A 22,051-nucleotide genomic window follows, 5' to 3' on the forward strand; every position below is an offset into this window, starting at 1 on the left:
TACCTGAAAATAAGGAATTTCTGTGTTAGCACTGAGCACAATGGGTACCTTACTGGATAACATTTAACCTGAAAACTAGTATTTACAATGGGTACCTTACTGGTTAACAATTAACCTGAAACTATGAATTACAATGGGTACCTTACTGGATAACAATTAACCTGAAAACTAGGATGTACAATGGGTACCTTACTGGATAAGAGTTAACCTGAAAATTAGGAATTCCCGTGAAAGTATGAACACATACTGGTATTTTTACTATTAATGGTCAACTAATGAGTTAGTGGTTTCGGTTTTTAAAATTTTATTTGTGTTTATGAAATAGCGTCTCTGTGTTAGAAACTAATAGAAGTGGAAGTCAAGTGCTTCCAGAAGACTATGTTGTTGGTTGTTTCACGCGTTAGATGACTCCTCGTATTTAACGTTAGATGACTCCTCGTATTTAAGTACAGCGAAAATAAGTCTGTAAAACAAAACTCCTTCTAAATGTTAGAGTTGTCTAAGATACAAAGTAATATGGAAACTTGGGTTTTGTTTAAGATTCTCTTAAGGTAACGTTCGTAGTAGTTCCTTCTGTGGTTATCTCAACTGTCCAGTCTACTTTGAATGTATGTATGTTTTCTTATAGCAAAGCCACATCGGGCTATCTTCTGTGTCCACCGATGGGAATTGAAACCCTGATTCTAGCGTTGTAAATCCGAAGACTTACCACTGTTTGATGTTGCACCTGTACTGTATCTTTACTGATATTTGCATTATCATTACAGACGTTACCAAATACTTAAACCAGCCCAAGAAAGCATACACATACGCATCTTAAATATTATGTAAAACGTTTTTCAATTAGTACATTTCACAAGGCTTTATGTTGGTTAAAGCTTGATCTACATATCGGTGTTTTGTGTGATTTTACATTATATTATAAGGCCAGCATAAAAAGACTTATTAAAAGTTATTACCATTTTTATTATGGTGTAATATCACTCAAGCCATCGATGTATAGAATACATGTCGGTCATGTTGAATTATATTACATTCAATCTGCCAACTCAACCTATTGAATTGATAGCTCAGAAATTTTCCAAAAACGTCTCTTCGTTAAAGTAACCAAAAACGTTCTTTTAATAAAAAGAAAATATTTTAAAAAACAGATGAACTATTAGCAAAATAATAATAAATAAAAAAAACATCGTTGTTTAGGTTCAAGTTTTTAATTAGTAATAGATGATCAAATTTTTCTTATATGATTCTATTCTGATGACAGTCTGGGTATTTGAATCCATTCAGTTTTCAGATTGTGGCGCCGCTTGATAACACGTGGGGTGTGAAACTGTCTAATGGGGAGTGGACTGGCTTGATTAGGATGATTCTAAAGCAAGTTAGTAAGGCTTATTTATTATTTTTGTTTTTTCATTATGTGTTATTTACACAATTTTTCATTCTTATACAAGTTTTATGAAACGTTTCAACTGGTTTATTATCTAGCTAATATAAATGATGACGTATATATAAATTGCTATATTCATCTCTTTAGGAAGCAGACTTTGCCCTCACAGGAATAGGGATGACTTACGAACGTGAGGAAGCTATAGCTTATCCTTTTCCTTACGAGATTGGAAAACTTAGTTTTTTAATGCATGGCACACGAGAAAAATCCAGAGCTCTAGCCATTATAAAACCGTTCACCTATGAGGTAGTACTCGTTTATTTTAGTACATTTACGTATATTCTCTAGAGAAAAAAGAAATATGAGATATTATCTTAAGATTTAAAGTGATTTATAAGCGAAATCAACATTTTATCTTTTCTTAAAACTGTACTTTAAAATCACGTAGTGGAATAAAAGTATCTCCTTCAGTTTCATATTTTTTGAAGCACTGTCTATGCCAGAAATTTCAAAAGTCATACCTTAGGTTTCATGCTTTTATGAAGGCATATTAAATATGATAAAAATACCAAAATCATGATCCAAATTTCATGCTTGTTGAATGCATTTTAAATTTACTAAAAACGATATATATATATATATAAACTAATTATTTTTCCATCAGATATTTTCAGTTGAGGTTTTATTTTATATGCACGATTATGAAATTGGATTTGTGAAATCAATATATATATATATATATATAGTTTTCAATTATTTGTGGCCAGCTAAGAATAACATATCATATTTGTATAGATCAGTTAAAGATATGGTGAAATAAAATGGACTCAAAACCCATAGATATATAATACTTGTGTTGTTTCTATGGTTTGTGTCTTTCGGAAGAGAGTGACATGGAGACTAATTCAATCTAAGCTATGATTTTAACCACCAAATGTGGAAGTATTTCCTTAATGAACAGCACTACTTATAATGAAGAAGGTCTTATGGTAGGATCGATAGTTAAAATGACAGCCAAAAGAGTCAAAGTGGAAATGCTCACATAATCAACATAACAGCTTAGTATCATGTAGAGCTTTGTGGTAAAGCCAAATAGTCATAATGAAAGCCAAATAATAGGGAATGTGAAAACATTTGCATGATGAACAGGACAACTTTTTTATGGTGGGCAGAGCACAGACAGCCCATTGTGTAGCTTTGTGCTTAATTACAAACAAACAGACTAATTGCGGAAATATTTCCATAGTTAAAACAATTACTATGAAGAAAGGTCTTGTAGTAGAATCCATAAAAATTGAAAAGAGTGAATGTGCAAATATTAATTTAATGAATAGTAACAGAGCTTTTTATGAGGAAGATAATTGTGGTAGGATCAGTAGTTAGAATGACAGCCAACAGAGGGACTGTGAAAAGATTCAAATAATGTACAGTGCAACCTTTTGTGATGAATGGCCCGCAGTTACGCTCAATAGTTATAACTACAACCAACAGAGCGAATGGGGAAGTATTGTCACATTGAATAGAACTGATTATTATTATGAAGGGCCTTTTGTTGATATAAATAATTATTATGTTAGCAAACAAAGTAAATGGAGAAGATTCCAGCAATTAATAGAATAGCTTAGTATGATTAGGGGCTTTATGGTAAGTTTCATAATTATAATCATAGTCGATAGAATAATTAGGAAACATTCCAACAATTAACAGAGCAGATTGGTATGATTAAGGGTTTCATAGTTATAATACCAGTCCAGAGAGTAATTGGTGAACAGTTCCCATAATGAACAGCTTACCATGATTTGGTCCTTTTAGTAATGTCAATAACCACAATGACAGCAAAGAAAGTGAATGAAGAAAGATTCCAATAATGATCATAACACTTGTTATAATGAGAGGTCTTTTGGCGGAATCAGTAGTTACGATAACAGCCAATAGAATGAACAGATAAATAATGCCATATTGAACAATAAAATGTGTTATTCAGAAGGTTCGAGTAGTAGAATTAATATCTATAATTACTGCCAACAGAATTAATGAGTAAAGTAGGAAACAGCTTATTATGATTAAGTGCCTTGTAGTAGGATCAAAAGTTATAATGAAGTCCAGAGATTGAATGTGGAGATAATCCCATAATGAACAAAACAACTTAGCATTATGGAGGTACTTGTTTTAGGAGTAGTAGTTATAAAAAAGCCCACGGACTGATTGTGAAAAGAATACAATAATAATTAATAGAACAGCTTGATGAATGGCCTTGTGGTAGTGTCAAATGACTGTCTACACTGTGAATGCAGAAATATTCCTATAATGAATGGCTCCATTTATTATGATGAAAGTCCTTGTGATAAAAGCAGCCAACAGACGATTTGGTGCAAAATTCTCTTTACGAACAAAAGAGTAGGGCCTTGTTGTGGGATTGAAAGTAATAACGACAGGCAATAGAACAAATAGAGAAAGATTCCAATAATAATCAGAACAGAATATTAATATCAAGCCACTTGTGATAGGATTAATAGCTATTCTGACAACCAACAGAGTTAATTGAGAAAGATACTCATGATGAACAGCAGTACTTATTATGACGAAGGTTCTTGAAGTTGGATAAATAGTTATAACAATATTCAAGAGACTGAATACTGACATTTTCCCTCAATAAACAGAACAGCCCACTATGAGGAACGATCTTGTGATGAGATAAATATTCATAACCATAGGCAACAGAACAAACAGTGAAAGCTTATTATAACAGCCAACAGACCAAAGAGTGAAATATTCCGATATTCAGCAAAGCAGCTTATACGTCAACAGACTGAAGAGGGAAAGATTAACATCATGAACAGACCAAACTGTAAAGCTGAAGAGCCATGCGGTAGGTTCAATAGTGTTAATGACAGCCAACAGAGCGAATAGGGACATATTCCCATAATGAACGAAACATGTGATAATTATGAAGGTCCTTCTGATATGAACAATAGTTATATTGATAGCAAGCAGAGCGAATGAGGAAAAATTTCTATATTGAATAAAATAGATAATTATGGGGAATAACTTTGAGATAGCATTGGGAGTTGTTGTGAATGGTGAAATATTCCCATAATGAACAGCATTTACAGTCGAATTAGTAGTTATAGTGACAGTCAACAGAACAAGTGGGAAACGATTCTCATAATGAGCAGAACAAATCGTTATTATAAAGAGCCTTTTTTTATCACCAGTAGTTTTAATGACATCCAATAGAGTGAATATCTAAAGATTTCTATAATGAACAAACTATCTTATTGTGATGAAGGCTCTTTTGATAAGATCTATAGTTATAATGATAGTCAACAGACTGAATGTGAAAAGATTCATAAAATAAATAATAAAGGATAAGGTGGTTGGAATAATAGTTATAATGACAGCCAACACAGTTGATAGTTATAATGACAGTCAACTCAGTTAATAGTTATAACGACAGCCAACATAGTTAATAGTTATAATGACAGCCAACACAGTTAATATTCGTAATGACAGTCAAAACGGTCAATAGTTATAACGACAGCCAACATAGTTAATAGTTATAATGACAGCCAACACAGTTAATATTTGTAATGACAGTCAAAACGGTCAATAGTTATAATGACAGTCAACACAGTTAATAGTTATAATGACAGTCAACATAGTTAATAGTTATAACGACAGCCAACATAGTTAATAGTTATAATGACAGTCAACACAGTTAATATTTATAATGACAGTCAAAACGATCAATAGTTATAATGACAGTCAACACAGTTAATAGTTGTAATGACAGTCAACACAGTTAATAGTTATAATGACAGTCAACATAGTTAATATAGTTAATTGTTGTAATTACAGGCAAAACAGTTTATAGCTATACTTACAGTCAAAACAGTTAATGGGAAAATATTCTCATAATGTACAACAATAGTTATTGTGATGAAGGTCCTTATTTAAGGACCAATAATTATAATGGCAGACAACTGAGTGAACGAGGAAAGATATCTATAATAAGTAGAAAAGTTTATTATGATGTAGTCCTTGTGGTGGCATCAACAGTTATAATAAAGCCAACAGACTGTGTGAGAAGATGATTCCCAGAATATCTTATAATGATGATAGACCTTGTGGTACTGTCAGTAGTTATAATGAGAGCCTTTAGTGTTAATAGGGAAAGATTACCGTAATGAACAGAACAGCTTGTGAAGATGGAGGTCCTTGAGACAGGTTCAATAGTTGAATTTAGAGCCAGCAGAGCGAATGGAGAAAGATACTTATAATTAATAGAACAAATTATTAGGATGAAGAGTATTGTGGTTGGACCAATAGTTACAATTACAGCAAACAGGGTGAATGAAAAAAAAAAGATTCCCAGAATGAATAGAAATACTTATTATGATGAAGGTCCTTGCATTTAAAACAATAGTTGTAAAGACAGCGAACACAGTAAATAGAACAGTATTATGGTGAAGGGTTTTGTTGTACAATCAATAGTTATAATGGCAGCCAACAGAGTGAAAAGAGCAGCTTTTCATGATGAATGCTCTTGTGATAGGTTTAATAGTTATAATAAAGTCAACAGAATTGTTGTGAATAAATTAGGTGTAAAGTAAATCATGTGTGAAATAAATTATGTGTAAAGTAAATCATGTGTGAAATAAATTATGTATATAAATACAAATTTTTGATTAATTTATTACTTCAAGCCCTACATTCAATCCTTATGACCCCGGACGTAGAACGAGTGACCCAGCTTGTCAGTTATAATACGAATCAATTTTACGTCCATCTTAAGTAACGTTTTGGTTAAACGTTATAAGAACCTTTATCAGTAACAATACGATTCAAATGTACGTTTATCATAGCTCATTGTTATAAACCGTGACAGAACCTATATCAGTAACAATACGATTCTATTGAACGTTCATCTTAAAGTTTCAGTAAACCATCACATAAAGTTCTTTCTTTCTTTTTCTTTATGTAAAGTTGTTCTATATTTTTAATAATTTAAAATAACTATTTTTTAATCACCAGCTTTATTATATTGTTTTTACTATATTGCTTAACTAGCTAGAGTACCCGTTACAGTAGCGAAACAGTTACATGGACATACAACAGACAGTACTGTTATATTTATATACATTTTCGTAGTTTTATCTCGCGTTACATTCTGTTTTCGTGTATTGTTTCATTTCTAAACGCTCATGTACTTGTCATTAACCGGCAGGCTTGTTTTTGGCTTGAAAAAGAGCGTTTGCTCGAAATGTCTCCAAGTAAATAAATTACTATGATACTTTTTAAAAGGTGATTTTTCTTTAAAAGTCTAATTTCTTTATTTATCACCATCACATTTTTCTACTTAGTTATTTGTTGTATCAGTTACAATACGATTGTGGTGATAATGCTGCAGGAGAACTAACCAACCAATAGTTGGTATTGTGTTCACACAGCGTACGTTCATAAGATAACAGTGATAATAATATCAATAGGCTTAAGAAAGGAGAAGATACTAATAGTTCCATTGAAAACTAGAAGCAGGATCATTCAGTAACGATACCCTAACGAAACGCTTCTTTAGCTATTTTTATGTCATAGATCTTGTTCTGTAATAGTTCTTTTCAGACATTTTTAGTGGAAAGTCAACTTCTTACTTCTTCCTGACATTTTTAAGGTGTGGGTTGGCCTTTTTGTGGTGGTCATTGTAACTTCACTGCTTACCAATTTCTTAAGAAAGAAGACTCCCGAGCCTCTAGCCAAAAGATGGACGTTTCCTCGAGCTCTTTGGTATTATTGTGGTGCTGTAACCTTGCAAGGTTTGTTTATTCAATTGCTGATATTTATATAAAGTTCATGCAGTTTTAGTCTTTGATTAAGACAACATCCAATTCGATGACTGAAAATTTTATAATATTCTATGAAAAGAACTAAAATAAGAAAAAATATAAAGCAGGACCTATGAGCAGAACTCACTGAAAAATAACATTGCTTCCTCGAATCAAGTCTGTTAGTATAATTTAACAAAATGTATTCAAATTAGAGAATAAATTTATCATTCCCATTGATAAAGCAGGCTGTAATTTTTCATTTATTCTTAACAAAAAATATATGTTAGTCTAATTTCAAAGGCAATGAATGCTAAAAACCACGTTTCTTAAAAAAGAAGACCTGATCTTGTTATAAATAATATTTTTAAAGCTTCGAAAACAATATATAGGATCCCATAATAATAATAATACTTTCTTTAATACATTTACCTTTATGCTATCACAAAGTTTTATAAAAACTCAGTAAAATTTGTTGTTTATCTGATGAGGAAAAAAGGGTCTTAGTCATAGGGTTAACATTTTTTTTGTCCCTAAGAAAGTTACTAAAGAGCATTATATTAATGGTTTTAAAATTTTCTTACAGCAATTGTCCAAGTTTTTGTACAAACTGTTATGAAGCCATTAGCTATGTTAATGAACATTAGTTGGGATCATCTTTTTCTAATGGCCTGCCATGGGCTAGTAGCTAGAGTACTCGACTCTTGATATACAGGTCTTGGGATTGAAACTCGTCACTGAACATGCTCACCATTTCAGCAGTGGGGCCACATTAGTCGGTGGTGTTGACTAGCTATCCTCCTATCACTGCTAAGTTAGGAACGGCTGGCGCAGATAGCCCTCGAGCTCTAAGAAAACAACAACATTTGCCCCCTTGTGGCTCAGCGGTAAATCTGTAGGCTTATAAAGCTAAAGGCCGGGTTTCCATATCAGTGGTCGGCACAGCACAGATAGCCCATTTTGTGTTTAACAACAAACAAACAAGATAATTATTTGGAAATTTCTGTGAGGTTTAAAGTTTCCTACATGCAAAAGCCTTTTCATTATTATTATACCCAGATATGTCAGGAACACTTTACAAAGTTTTCATGTCAAATTACACAAAACTTTATTGCATGAAAATTTTCTTTTAACTCGCAAGAATGAACAACTTAACCCGAGATTCCTTTAGCAACAAATGGTGTTTTTGTAAAGAATACAATTTCAAAATAAATTTTTGGACTTGGAAATTAAATATAAGGTGTTTAAATAAAATTATAAAAAAAAATTGAAGAAGGTCTAAAGCAACTGAAAAACAGAGATACTACTATACTTATGAGATTTGAAAATTAAAATTATGAACAATAAAAATAAAACTTTAATGAGATTTGAAAATAAAAGAGTTACGTAAACTCAATGACCTTAAAAACATTGACTTGGATACACGTTTTTGTAACACCCAAATGATGTTATTCATAATTTATCAGATGAAAACTGTCTTAGTCATAAGGTTAATTTTTTTCTTTTTCCTTTACAAAATTGCTGAAAATTATTATTTTATAGGTTTTGAAATTTTGTTAAAGCAATTGTCTAAATGTCAAACTTGGAAACACGGGTTCACAACTTTAAAATTAAAGTCACTGGGGTGCCCTGGGGATATTAACACAGCGTACAGAAATCTTGAAACTGGAGTAACAAGTTTTGACACACGAATGTGTGTAAAGAATAAATAAGGATTAAGGATACTTTGAATTTACCAATAACTTAAAACAGAGACAGCTTAATGATGGTGTTGATTGTGTTAATTATGATATTAAGTCATTGTTTACAAATATACCACTAGAGAAAACATTTGATATTAGTTTTAACCTTTTGTTTGCTAGAATGAAATTGTTTAGGGTATAAATAAAGGTGTTCTTAAAAGACTTTTACGTTTAGAGATGAAAAAACACGTTTTATGTTTAATGTTAAAATGAATAAGCAGACTGATGGAGTGGCTGGCTATGGGTTTCAGCCATCTTCTTTACATTTCTAACATTTTCTTGTGCTTCCACGAAAAAGTTTGGTTAAAGTCCTGAACGTTTTAAGCCTGTGTATTACAGGAGATATGTTGATAACATTTTTGTGGTACTTAACAATGTTGAGTCAGTTAACAAGTTTCTCTAGTTTTTAAATGGTAAACTCTCCTTTTTCTCAAGAGGAAACAATTTCAGAGATCTTAACCCATCTTCGTATGACAACTTTTTCATCCCAGACATTATCCAGAACTCGCAATCTGAGGGTCGCGGATTCGATTCCCCGTCCACCAAACATGTTCGCCCTTTCAGCCGTGAAGACGTTATAATGTGGCGGTCAATTCCACTATTCGCTGGTAAAAGAGTAGCCCAAGAGTTGGCGGTGGGTGATGATGACTAGCTGCCTTCCCTCTAGTCTTACAACATACTTGAACGTGCTCTACGAGAATGCATCGTTACTGACAAATCTAACTAGTTTAATTAGGATTGTATTACATAGACCATCCAGCCTGTTTGATACCAGAGTAACAGTTTTGAAACATCTAAAACATCTTAGTCATATATTATATTGCTAATCAATATATTATATTATGACTCTTTACTTTTCAAAGAAAATATATTTTATATTTAATTAAAGGACCTTAATCAGTGTGAATAAAATCTTACAAGACATGTAAAAACTGAAGTTTCTAATTTCTTCATCAAACTGTGACAAAGGAACCTGGTTGTGGAATTTATATTTTCCCAACAGATGGCGGTCAGAAACTTCCTGTTACAAATTCATTACGAATAATAGTTGCATTTTATTGGATACTCGTTGTTATCGTCATGGCCGGATTCAGTGGAAGTTTGACATCATACATGAACGTTCCTGAAAAGGAGAAACCAATAGATACCATCTCGGAGCTAGTCATGCGAATGGAAAAAAACGAGATAAAGGTTGGGACCATTTACGGAACTGTATCATATGCAAACTTCATGGTAAGAACCTGCTCAGTCTTTTATTGAAAAAAAAAAAAGGCTTTATGTTTTCACATTACTCATTTTTCTGCAAAAAAATAATATTAAGTCTGCACAACTACTTACAAGTTTACACGCTATTTACCTGTAGTTGTTTGTAGATCAAGATAGATCATTTTTCTCCAAACAAAAAAATACTGATTAAACATCTTTAAAAAATTACTTTCAGAGCGAATTGCTAGTTTCATAAATAACGTCATTATGAAAAGTAATGCAGTAAATATGATATGAGATTCATTACATGTATTTTTTTCATAATATTAAGAAGAACTCTTAAAACATTAATATGTGTTCTAATGATGTGTAGCTTTTCGTCTAATTTTTTCATGTAGTAAATATCCTTAAGCTTTGTTAAATGTTATAATATGTCATAACTATCTTTTTCTTGAAATATATTTTTAATGGAAATTCACTCCAGCGTATCGCAAAGAGACTTATGGCAAAATGTTCTTTTTGATGTTCTAATTGTTAATTGAGCTGACTTCGAAATGGGCGGCAACTGCCTATTAGAAAAAAACACAAGTAGACATATATTGGTGACTATACAATCTACTTATGCAGTCTTTAGATCAGTTTGTATCTGTCTATTCTAGGCTGGTATTTCGGTTTTGAAACCCTTTTCAATTTGGAAAAGACAACCGTGTTGTTCAGAAAGATTCTGTTTCTCTACATCCTGCTCGTGATGGATCTTACAATAACCAACTGGGTTGAATGTAAAAGAAAACGAGAGTTTTATGTTATCCAAAATGGTTGACTGTAGAAGACAAGACTAAATTTACGTATCCGTGAACTTTGGTGTAATGGTGATGTGATTTATTATGCCGTTTCAGGAGAAGAAAACCGTGAAGATTTGGTATGACGTAAGTAAATGAAAGATTAGTGACCTGTGATCAACACACCAGCTCCAAAGGAAGAAAAACAAGTAATAAGGAGGGGGAAAAAGTTTTATGGACTTAAAGTACTTGAAAAGTTATTCTGTACATAAAGTAGCTGAAGTATAGCCCTTTTCAGGGAGGGGGGGGGCTACGACTTATAAAGCTAATGGCCGAGAAATTAGTTGTGGGCGTGTCTGTTTGTCTGTTGGAGAGTTACAATAGTTGGCAGAAGTTTTTCTGCTTTTAGTCTGGACGACAGGTTCAGGTATTGGTCATAGGTTATGCTGGGCAGGTTCGTCTGTTGGAGAGTTACAATAGTTGGCAGAAGTTTTCCTGCTTCTACTCTGGACTACAAGTTCAGGTATTGGTCATAGGTTATGCTGGACAGGTTCGTCTGTTGGAGAGTTACAATAGTTGGCAGAAGTTTTCCTGCTTCTACTCTGAACTACAAGTTCAGGTATTGGTCATAGGTTATGCTGGGCAGGTTCGTCTGTAGGAGAGTTACAACAGTTGGCAGAAGTTTTCCTGCTTCTATTCTGGACTACAAGTTCAGGTATTGGTCATAGGTTATGCTGGGCAGGTTCGTCTGTAGGAGAGTTACAATAGTTGGCAGAAGTTTTCCTGCTTCTATTCTGCACTACAAGTTCAGGTATTGGTCATAGGTTATGCTGGGCAGGTTTGTCTGTTGGAGAGTTACAATAGTTGGCGGAAGTTTTCCTGCTTCTACTCTGAACTACAGGTTCAGGTATTGGCTAGATTAGAGGCTGATGAGGAATCGGTCCATCTTTGGAAGTCCGGATTGTCCTGGTATTTTGTTTTGATCGTAGGTTTTCTGCAGTAAAATGAAAAAAAAAACACCAAAAAACTCGAAGTTAATAATAAGTTCGTGATTTAAGGAAAAGAGGCTACAACTTTTACAAAAGGGGTAGTTCTTCCCGTTATTCTGGATATCATGAATGGTCGATGGGTATTAAACATCAGGAGTTTCTCGGATTTCTTGAGTATTAATGGACAAGTCCATGTTCCTCAGAAAAATGCATCTCGAAAAATCATTACTGGCAGGTAAGTGACATTCGATGAAGGGAACAGAAGGGGGGGGGAGAGTAGGTAATCCCAATCCTCGCGCGTCCGTGGCTGAATGAAAATTCCACCACGATGTTGGCAATGTGTTCTTTCCCTACGGACTTCAGCCGAAGGTTTGTGCTTCTTAACAAAGTGACCTATATCCTTGAACCTGAAGTTAGCTGGTGGTTCGTTGATGATCAACGAACGGGTCAGTTTGTGAGTTCGTTCGTTTCTGCCAGTTATTTAGATTTAAAAATAATTACTTCTTCGGAAATAATTACTAATCTAAAGTTCTCGAAGATTAAACATTCCCCCTTCACCCCGCGCGTGGCCTAGGAATTTGGGCTTAACTTGAGAAAACAGGAAATTAATGCAGACAAGGTATGTAAATATAAAAAGGTAAACGTGAGAGTAACGGTAAACGATAAAAAGTGAAGAGCAAAGTAAAGTAAACTAAACTAAACTGAACTGAACTAGACTAAACTAACCGGCCGATATCGGACAGATGGTTCATCAGGGCGGCGGGAATCTAAAAATTGTATGCCAAGAATTTAATGTGGGAGAAACGGGGGTATCTCGAGAAAACCCACTTTCACTGGTAACAACCAATCCGTTACCAGTGCCCGGTTAGCGAGAAGAAGTAAGTAGGGAAGACAAAGTGAAGTCCGGTGCTGGGATTGATTAGCTTTTGAATGAATTGTGGAGGCTCCTGATGTTCGCCATGGTTTTCTTGTGGAACAGGTTCCGGTTCCAGGAAGGTGGTAAAGGCGTGGAGTCCTCGGTGTCATTGGTGAGTTGGCGGAAGGCACAGAAAGGTTCGTCAAGTAGGTAGAGATCGGGGGAAGTGTCAGTTACTAAGGCGTTCGGCGAGATTGACGACGATGATGTAGAAAGTGGCTTGGGGCTGATAGGCGGGTTGTTGGTTTTTTTGATAGGCGTCGTTGGTAACTGGGAAGACTTGCGGCTGGGTCTGGGTGCCTTTTTTTTCTCCTAGTAATGGTGGTTTGGGTTGACATGTCTTGTGATTCAAGAGTGGGTGAAGTTTTAGTAGCATGGTCTATTGTAATAGTATGGGCGGTAGAGTACTGGTTGGCGGTGATTTTCTTTTGAGCGTTGAGAAACGTGGGCTTGGGGGTGGGTGAGGCTTACGGTAAGGTTTTTCTGCCTTAAAGTGATGATAATCAAGGTAGCAGCCGTGGGTGGGGATGGAACCTGCTGTTGTCTTGGAATTTGTGACAACTTTCATGATATTCAAATGGATTGAGATGGACGTGCTTTGATTCGTTGTTTGTTCTTGGTTCTGATTGGCGGAGCGACTGTGTGTGGATTAAACCAATGGTAACCATACGTTGCTGATTTCTAGGTCCAAGTCTCTGTTTAATGAGGATTTTATTATACTGGTGTAGAAAGATTCCTTTTATCTTTTTTGCTTTCCGAAATTTCTATGAGTCGATGATTCTAGCTTTGTTCCCGTCTGTTTTATGTCCTTTCGACATGGTATGTCCTGCAATGAGTGAATTCTGTGTTTTCTTTAGTTTTGTGCTGTCTTTGTGTTATTTTATCCTTGTCCCGAATTGTTTTCACGTTTCCAATGATAATAATTCCTAGCTAAAAGTTTCTACATCCCATCCGATTAGGTTCGCTTCCTCTTTTCTTCCCGGCTTCATTAACATCTGACCAATAACTTAGTAACAAGCTGATCTGTCCTCAAATACCTATGTTAAACTAAAAACTAATACCGCGTGATCTAGCACTACCACGAGCAGGGTGAAGAGAAACTCGTTATTTCTGAACATCTCAAGTTATCAATCTAAATACCTACCACGTAATATTGTATTGTATTACACCAAATGACCCGAAGACGAAAGGCGGAAGACTTTCGAAACGTTGTCCTCTACACTTCAGCTGCATAAGTATATTGTATACAAGTGTTTATCTAACAGACAATTGCCACCCATTTCACAGTCAACTCAATGTCTGTACTCTGCCTAAATAATATATCGTAATTTTTTTTTAAAATTACTTCAAGATGGGTATTCAGGTTTTGCCAACTTCTATGCTCGGTTGACTGAATGTATTATCAGTTAGGTGGATGTAGAAAACTTATTGTTCCTCTCGTATGCGGTTCATGCACCATTATTTTAGTATTATTCTATTTTATCCCCTCCCATTGCTTTCTTCCCTGCTATGATAGAATATTGCAAATAAATTGGTATTATCGAATGTTATATGTCTATTACACTTCTGAATTCTAGCTTTATCAGCACCCTCCCCTACCCCAATGTATCGGAATTCGCATTCACAGAGGATACTGTAAATCATGGGTGGGAATTCCCCTCCATTGGTGATTCATGGTGTTTATCGTCTTTATTTTCTTCTTGGTAATATGGCTGTACATATTTTTCATGTTTATCGTCTTTATTTTCTTCTTTATCAAGCGTTCCTAGAAATCACTGTCAGTGGGGGGGGGGCTGTGTCGTTTTTTTTTCTTTTTCTTACCCTATTTTGAATTACAAATCTTGTTCATTCTGGAAACTAATCAGTCGGTGACTCCTGTCTTTACACTGTTGGGATGGTGGGCAATTTATAATTGAGGTATTTACCCCCATCAGTGGGTTTCATGTAAACTTCTGTGGTAAATGAGTTTTGTCTTGATAACCATCACTTGTAAGAATGGAAGCTTGTTATCTTCTATTTCTATTTGTAGCCCCCCAGTGGCACAGCGGTATGTCTGCGGACTTACAAAGCTAGAATCCAGGTTTCGATACCCGTGGTGGGCAGAACACAGATAGCCCATTGTGTAGCTTTGCGCCTAATTACAAACAAACATTTCTATTGTAAATGGTATCGCGGGTTGTCTGTTAACTGTTGAACTTCTTCAACAAACCTGAGCCAAATCTTGAGTCTCGGAGTGTTAGTTTCGGAAAGTTTCCTGTAAAAGTTGAGTTCTGATGATAGAGACCACTCTTCTTGTTGGTGGTAATTATCTTCGTGTTGAAAGAAGAGTTGTATTTGATGTGAATCCTATTATTATGGAAATTGTCAGTTCTTTAAGAGTTTTCATTTTCAAGTTGTTGGCAGAAAATTGGTAGTGTTAGATTACTTATGAATAAGTCTTTCTTTTGCAGATTTCCATGATCTTCTGTTGTTTATAGTTATCAGACAAACTTCACTTTATATCTTCTGTTCAAACTACTCCTTGTTTTTACTTCATAATAATTAGCAGTCTGTTTCTGTGTTTGTTATCTTGCCTATTAAGAATTATCTATTATAATTTCTATCTAGAAACTAAATGTTTGTTTGCCCTGCTCTACAGTATTCATTACCAGAAATCATTCTTTTGAAATTAAAAAAAAAAAGATTTAATCAGTTTGGAAATGGATCTTATTTACCAAATATTTATTTCTGTCGCTCTAATAAAACTATAACCTTAATTTCTTTTCTGTTCATCTATAAGTTATAATTTTCATTTGAAAGTGATACCTAATAGACCATAAACGAGTTATAATTTTCGTTTCAATCTCCTGAATGTATATTATATTACACATCTTCAGAGTTTCAAGTTACGCTTATTTGTTAATATTTTGGTTTTATTCAAAATGAAAATAACTACAAAAATGTTTTAGTACTACAGTGATAAAGATAGAAGTTCTTTGCTTCACATGCAAAGATGTTTCGTACTGAATAGACTTTTAGGGTTATTGTTGTTTTTTGTTAACTTTTTCATTTCCATTGTAAAAGTCACTAGATAAACTTTTTATTAATGTGTAATTCACAAGTGATATTCATATTCTGAGGATATTTTGCACCCCATAAGAAGCCCTAACCATCATTTCATAGTACCGTCTGATAAATATTATGTAATTGTAAGGTTTGTTGGCAAATCTGTATTTTAGAGTGATACCAATATTTCAGAGTGCCACAGAAGGATACATGTACACAATTGGCAAACGGATCAGAGGAGATGAAACAGGGACACTAGTCAGAACTGTGGACGCAGGAGTTATCCGAGCCATGCAGAAATCATTCGCTTTTGTGTGTCCTCGAGCTTCTATGGAAGGTAGTCTTGCTAGTTTTGGAATTAGAAATTATCACTTTGGCGAAGAACAGTTTTACAACCATTACTACAGTTTTGCTGTTCCTAATGGCTCTCCAATGAAGGAAGCTTTTGGTAAAACGTATGTAATAACGAATATTTTCAATTGATATTTAAATGTTTGCAACCGTAATATATGAATTAGTGTAAGTTTTCAAAAGCAGTTTTATAGCTTATAAAATACTGATAGTTTAAGTATTTTACAAACATACCAGTTTAAATTATGTGTTGCATGCTGATAAAAATATTCTCTAATTACAAAATAGTTTTTCTCTAAAGTATATAGTTAAAATATGCTATGTACATATTTCTAATTAACCACATCTCTCAAAAGCATACTCTAACAATGATTAATAATTCAAAAAGGTCCACCTTTCGAAAGCGCTCGGGTTATCGAGTTTTTATAATTTTATAATAATACTAGCATATTTACAAACATCTCTCAAACTTGAGTTTGTTTGTTTGGAATTAAGCCCAAAAGTACACAATGGGCTATCTGTGCTCTGTCCACCATGGGTATCGAAACCCGGATTTTAGCGTTGTAAATCCACTCTTCGGTCAAGTGGATTCAAAGGGGATGACAAGGTTAATGGCGTTCTTAAAATACTAAAATGTATTAAGTGAAAATATAAAATATTAATCACCTATATTGTATTTATTGTTGTAGAAGAAGATATGTTAAAGACATTATTGTATAAATCATTAATGTTAATAATTTATGAGAGCGTCGTATTAAATCTTAACTTAACAATAACTTAACAGTGGTCATTTTATCCTTATAGATTTATTCAACTAAACGAAATGGGAATAATTAATAAGTTGTATAAAGACGTATTGGCTCAGCGGAAAAGAAGACAGATAATGTTGAGGAAAGCGAATCCAGGTAACGCCACCAACGATCAATCTGCTCTAGAAACGGAAGTGGAGCGAGGACCACGTTCCTTGCGACTTGAAGAATTACTGAGTGCTTTCGTTGTTTTTACTACAGGACAAATCTTGGCTGTGTTGGTGTTCATATTGGAATTGGGGTTTTCACACTGCAGCATTAATGCATATTTTTGCTGTTAGAGATCCTGTCAATTTTGGTGTACAATCTCAATAACATGAACAGGACACTATATGGTCCCTTAACACACCTCTGTTCTAGCATAGTGTGCACTTATATTTTCATTACCAGTGTTATTGATAGAACTAAAGCAGATTTTACCATCGTGTATATGCACAAGCAGTGTTTAGATATTAACGGCACAATATTAACATGCATTAACATGACTATAGAGACGGAACTATTCTATACATCCTAAAAAACTTCTTGCTCTGATATAGGTGTAATCGGAATACTGTATTGATTAGAAATAATACATTTTCTAGCTTTTAGTGTTTATGTTAAAAAATAGAACTAGTAGCTTCTCAATAAAATATAGATATGCATTTATAGTGGTGATGATTCCTTTTGACCCAGAAACATATCAGGTCAACAATAATACTGTTAATGATGCTATGTTTCTGTTACACCTGGTTACACCTCAGGTGAACAATAGTACTGTTTTCACTGCTAGTGTTTTTGTTACACCTGGTTACATCTCAGGTCAAGAATAATACTGTTTATAATGCTGTGTTTCTGTAACATCTCGAAATATCTCAGGTCAAGAATAATACTGTTTTCACTTCTAGTGTTTCTGTTACACCTGGTTACACCTCAGGTCAACAATTATACTGTTTATAATGCTATGTTTCTGTTACACCTAGAAATATCTCAGGTCAACAATAGTACTGTTTATATTGCTACATTTCTGTTACATCTAGAAATATCTCAGGTCAACAATAGTACTGTTTATAATGCTATGTTTCTGTTACATCTAGAAATATCTCAGGTCAGCAATAATACTGTTTATAATGCTATGTTTCTGTTACACCTGGAAATATCTCAGGTCAACAATAATACTGTTTTCACTGCTAGCATTTCTGTTACAACTGGTAACATCTCAGGTCAACAATAATACTGTTTATAATGCTATGTTTCTGTTACACCTGGTAGCATCTCAGATCAACAATAATACTGTTTATAATTCTAGTATTTCTGTTTCACTTGGAACAATATCAGGTCAATAATAATACTGTTTATAATGCTATGTTTCTGTTACACCTGGTAACTTTTCAGGTCAACAATAATACTGTTTATAATGCTAGCGTTTCTCAGATTTGTATTACATACTGAAGGTATTTAGTCAATGAAGTAAAAAAAAAAACGATCTTTACTCTCGAGATAAGAATAACATCTTTTTATTTTTGCCAACGTTTTACTATTGCGGCTTCATCAGGGCTAGTTGTACAAGACACATGGGACAATGGTAAAGTAACTGGTTTAACGATGCCCATCAAACGACTCTTTATTTAGGAAGGCTAAAGAACATATTAGACACTTAAACCTAATATTAAATTAGCTTTATTTATGATATCACATAACTTTTCACCAAATATCAAATTGATAATATAGTCTTTGACGTAGAAAACCAACACATTCTTTGATTCGCAGGACCCTCTGCTGTGGACTGTAGTTACGTCTAATCAAGGCTCATCAGTACAGCTTGTTTCAACAAACCAATGAAATACTTTAAGGCCTCATGTAATGGTGGTGCGTATATAACATTAATATAGTATTTAATATTATTAATACACCTAAATCACTTCAAGTTACTAAATGGCAAATTAAAAGGCCATGGAAGCTCCATAATGCTTTACGACAAAAGAAATCATTCGGTATGATGGGCAGACTAACAAAGTTTATCTCATTTCCAATCTATTTATTCGTTAGGTAACGCATAGTATAAAGTTATTAAATAGCTAAATGTTCCAAGTTCTTTTTTTATTAAGTTACTTTTTGGTAATGAGCATTCCATTTCAAAAAGTATATAATCAACACCTTTGAATACTATAGATGGAAATGAATTAAATACATGTTCTCATAGACATTTATACAGATATGCGAAGAGTAATAACAGGGTTAACTTAAGAAGCAGCCCCTGACCCTTCAAGTAAGATTAAAATCTAGAGATATGTTTCATTTTAATGTAAAATAAACTTGCTACTGTAGATCTCATTCGCAAATGGTATGAAGATAAGATAATATAAATGATAATTCATATGACAATAATTTTGAAAGGATTGGTCTAACACGTTTGTTATCTGAATAAATGTTTCAGTAGATGTTCTATTTAGAATCTAAGTTTATGTATATGCACTTATGATCTTTAACTAGATTGATATCCACATAAGCAAGAGAGAATCTTCAATAGCCGCGGCACTTGAATTCATTTAGACAGGATTAGAGTAAATTAATTTATGAGATCTTGGGCATGGTCAAATACACCGATCAAAAGAGTGTGACCTCCTGAGTCCTAAACTGTAATTAGATCTGAACTTGGTCAAGAGATGACGGAGCTATGAGCTAAAAGTTTGTACTTTGAAAATGAAAACAAAAAATCTCAGAGCCCTTCTATGAGCCACTTTGCCGTGGCTAAAAATTTGAGTTATGATGAGAGAAATAAAACACGGACAGGTATACTAGAATGTAGAAATACAAGAGACGATTTGATTTTGATGTTTAAAACAAATTAGCTAGAAATGTGGATAATCAGTTTCAGTAGTATTATTGAGTTTAGATGGAGTAAATGTTAAATGTAATAGCTTTAGTTTTTCAAAGTCAGTTTATCTTTTCTTCTGGTCTTATCATTTTGGGAAATGGATTACTTAACGATATACTTATTTCGACCTTTATTTGACATGTTTGTGTAAGTAGCTTGAACTGACGACCTTTGTGTTTGTTCGACAAATGAAAGGTACTTAAAGAGAGAATTATAATGTTTGTTTGTTTGTAATTAAGCACAAAGCTACACAATGGGCTATCTGTGCTATGCCCACAACGAGTATCGAAACCCGGTTTCTAGCATTGTAAATCCGCAGACATACCGCCGTGTTCGAAATTTAGGAGGGCGCCACACTCCCTGACAGTGGGGTAGTTACAACAGATGGACCCTAGCGTATAAAAAGTAATTGCCCCCTCTCTCTACATTTATTTTTGTATAACTGTAATTAAGATTTTGGCTGATTAACCCCCCCCCCATCTTGATCCCCACTCTCCGCAATTGTGGGGGCATACTTAAGCCACCGTTTCCAAGACTGCGCAGTGACAAACATAATACGACAGTACTACATAATTGAAAGGAGGAGAGCCGGTTCTAAAACCTACACCAACGTCAACCATAATAAAGATATTTAATTGTTTGTTGAATTTTCGCACAAAGTTGCTCAAGGGATATCTGCATTAGTTGTTCCTCATTTTGAAATGCTAGACTAGAGAGAAGGCAGTGCTATTGAAATATGACCCCATCACTATTGTATTTCATCCATAGCTCCAATGTATGAAGCGCGATTTCTGTACACAAATTGTTTCGGAGGTTACGTGACGCAAACAAAGCAACAGTACAATTTGGAAGTCGACACAGTTATTGTGACATTACTGCATTCTATGGCATAAAGCTTACAGCAGTTATCTAGTGTTCAATATTATGATGGATGGAACATTTCCACGTAATTCTTATACGATTGAAAATTTTCAGTCATGTTGAAATATATATATAAACAAGATAAGATGATCTGAACTTTCGTTTTCATCAATTAATACCAAATACTTTAAAAATTGTTGAACGAATTAGTATTATTATTTACTGAAGTGGACGTGTAATTTTGTATTTGTTTCTAGGGTGTTCATAGTATGTAATAGACTTGATCGTTTATTATAAAAACTAGTAGACTATGTAAAATTATTTCTGACTTAAGAAATAACAACAAAAAAATAACTAAAATAAAAGGTAGTGCTTTGAACTGAAACATTTCTCCGACGTTGGAACAAATATCTTGATATCTCTACCATCAGGAATTAACTAATTCTGTATTAACAATATAAACACATGATAAAACGAAACCCGAACGTGATAATAGGAAGTATTTAATTAACGTAATCAGTAATCACAAATATTGTTTGTTTGTTTTGTACCTCTATATTACTGATGATGGAATTGTGAGGAAACGAAACGTTAATTAAATACTTCCTATTATCACGTTCGTGTTTTGTTTTACCATTAAGTTACGTTTTCCAAAAATGTTCATCCATTTAAACTTAATGTTGAACTGGGAGTTCCCATTTTCTTCCTGACAATCACTTCTGTACACAACCAAGCACTTTCTGAAGGTTGTGTAGTTTTATACTTTAACATTCACTGTACTTCAGCACTGCTTACATTCCTAGTACATTAAAGAAGACTGCATCAGCTGTACCTATGAGATGTTGTGTGACTGTCATTTGACACAATTAGCCTTCTGATCCCATGAATACATTAACACGTTCTATTGACAAATCAGCAAGTTACTGACTATTGTCTAGATTGACTGTGTAATCCTCAACTAGCAATCTCTGATGTCTTGTTCTCCATGTATTTACATGTAGATATAGTGTGACAGGCACGACCCTAGTGTTACCATGCTGGTGATTATTCCAGCATCTAGCTGGATAACTAATCATCCGTAATAGCAGAACAAAACCAGGATTTCAACAGCTCTAAAAGTTATGCTGCTTGCTTTTTGTTAAATAAACAGCCTAAAGGTTCTATGCTTTCCTGTGGTAAATATACGTGGATCATAGTATATACTCAGTGCCTCTGGCAGAAAAATGGACTCACTGAACCCCACATATTGTTATTAAAATGTGACACATATATCATTTGTTATAATAT

The 22,051-nt window shown here is 34.0% G+C and overlaps 1 protein-coding gene across 1 annotated transcript; it reads left to right on the plus strand.

The window, feature by feature from the left end:
* Nucleotides 1–1,295: 1,295 nt before the first annotated feature.
* LOC106465292 (probable glutamate receptor) lies at nt 1,296–17,636 on the plus strand. The gene is made up of 6 exons (XM_013925499.2): nt 1,296–1,378; nt 1,535–1,693; nt 7,059–7,200; nt 9,955–10,184; nt 16,079–16,341; nt 17,042–17,636. The coding sequence occupies exons 1-6, from the start codon at nt 1,364–1,366 to the stop codon at nt 17,325–17,327; spliced, it is 1,095 nt and encodes a 364-aa protein (XP_013780953.2). The 5' UTR covers nt 1,296–1,363; the 3' UTR covers nt 17,328–17,636.
* The last annotated feature ends 4,415 nt before the right edge of the window (nt 17,637–22,051 follow it).

This window comes from Limulus polyphemus, unplaced genomic scaffold, assembly GCF_000517525.1.
Source record: "Limulus polyphemus unplaced genomic scaffold, Limulus_polyphemus-2.1.2 Scaffold1897, whole genome shotgun sequence".
In the NCBI taxonomy this organism is placed as follows: domain Eukaryota; kingdom Metazoa; phylum Arthropoda; class Merostomata; order Xiphosura; family Limulidae; genus Limulus; species Limulus polyphemus.

Bases quoted from the DNA above. Each gene is read 5' to 3' on its own strand.
- LOC106465292 (XM_013925499.2), top strand. The intron at 1,694-7,058 runs GTAGTACTCGTT...GACATTTTTAAG, and splicing joins TAAAACCGTTCACCTATGAG to GTGTGGGTTGGCCTTTTTGT. The intron at 16,342-17,041 runs GTATGTAATAAC...TTATCCTTATAG, and splicing joins AAGGAAGCTTTTGGTAAAAC to ATTTATTCAACTAAACGAAA.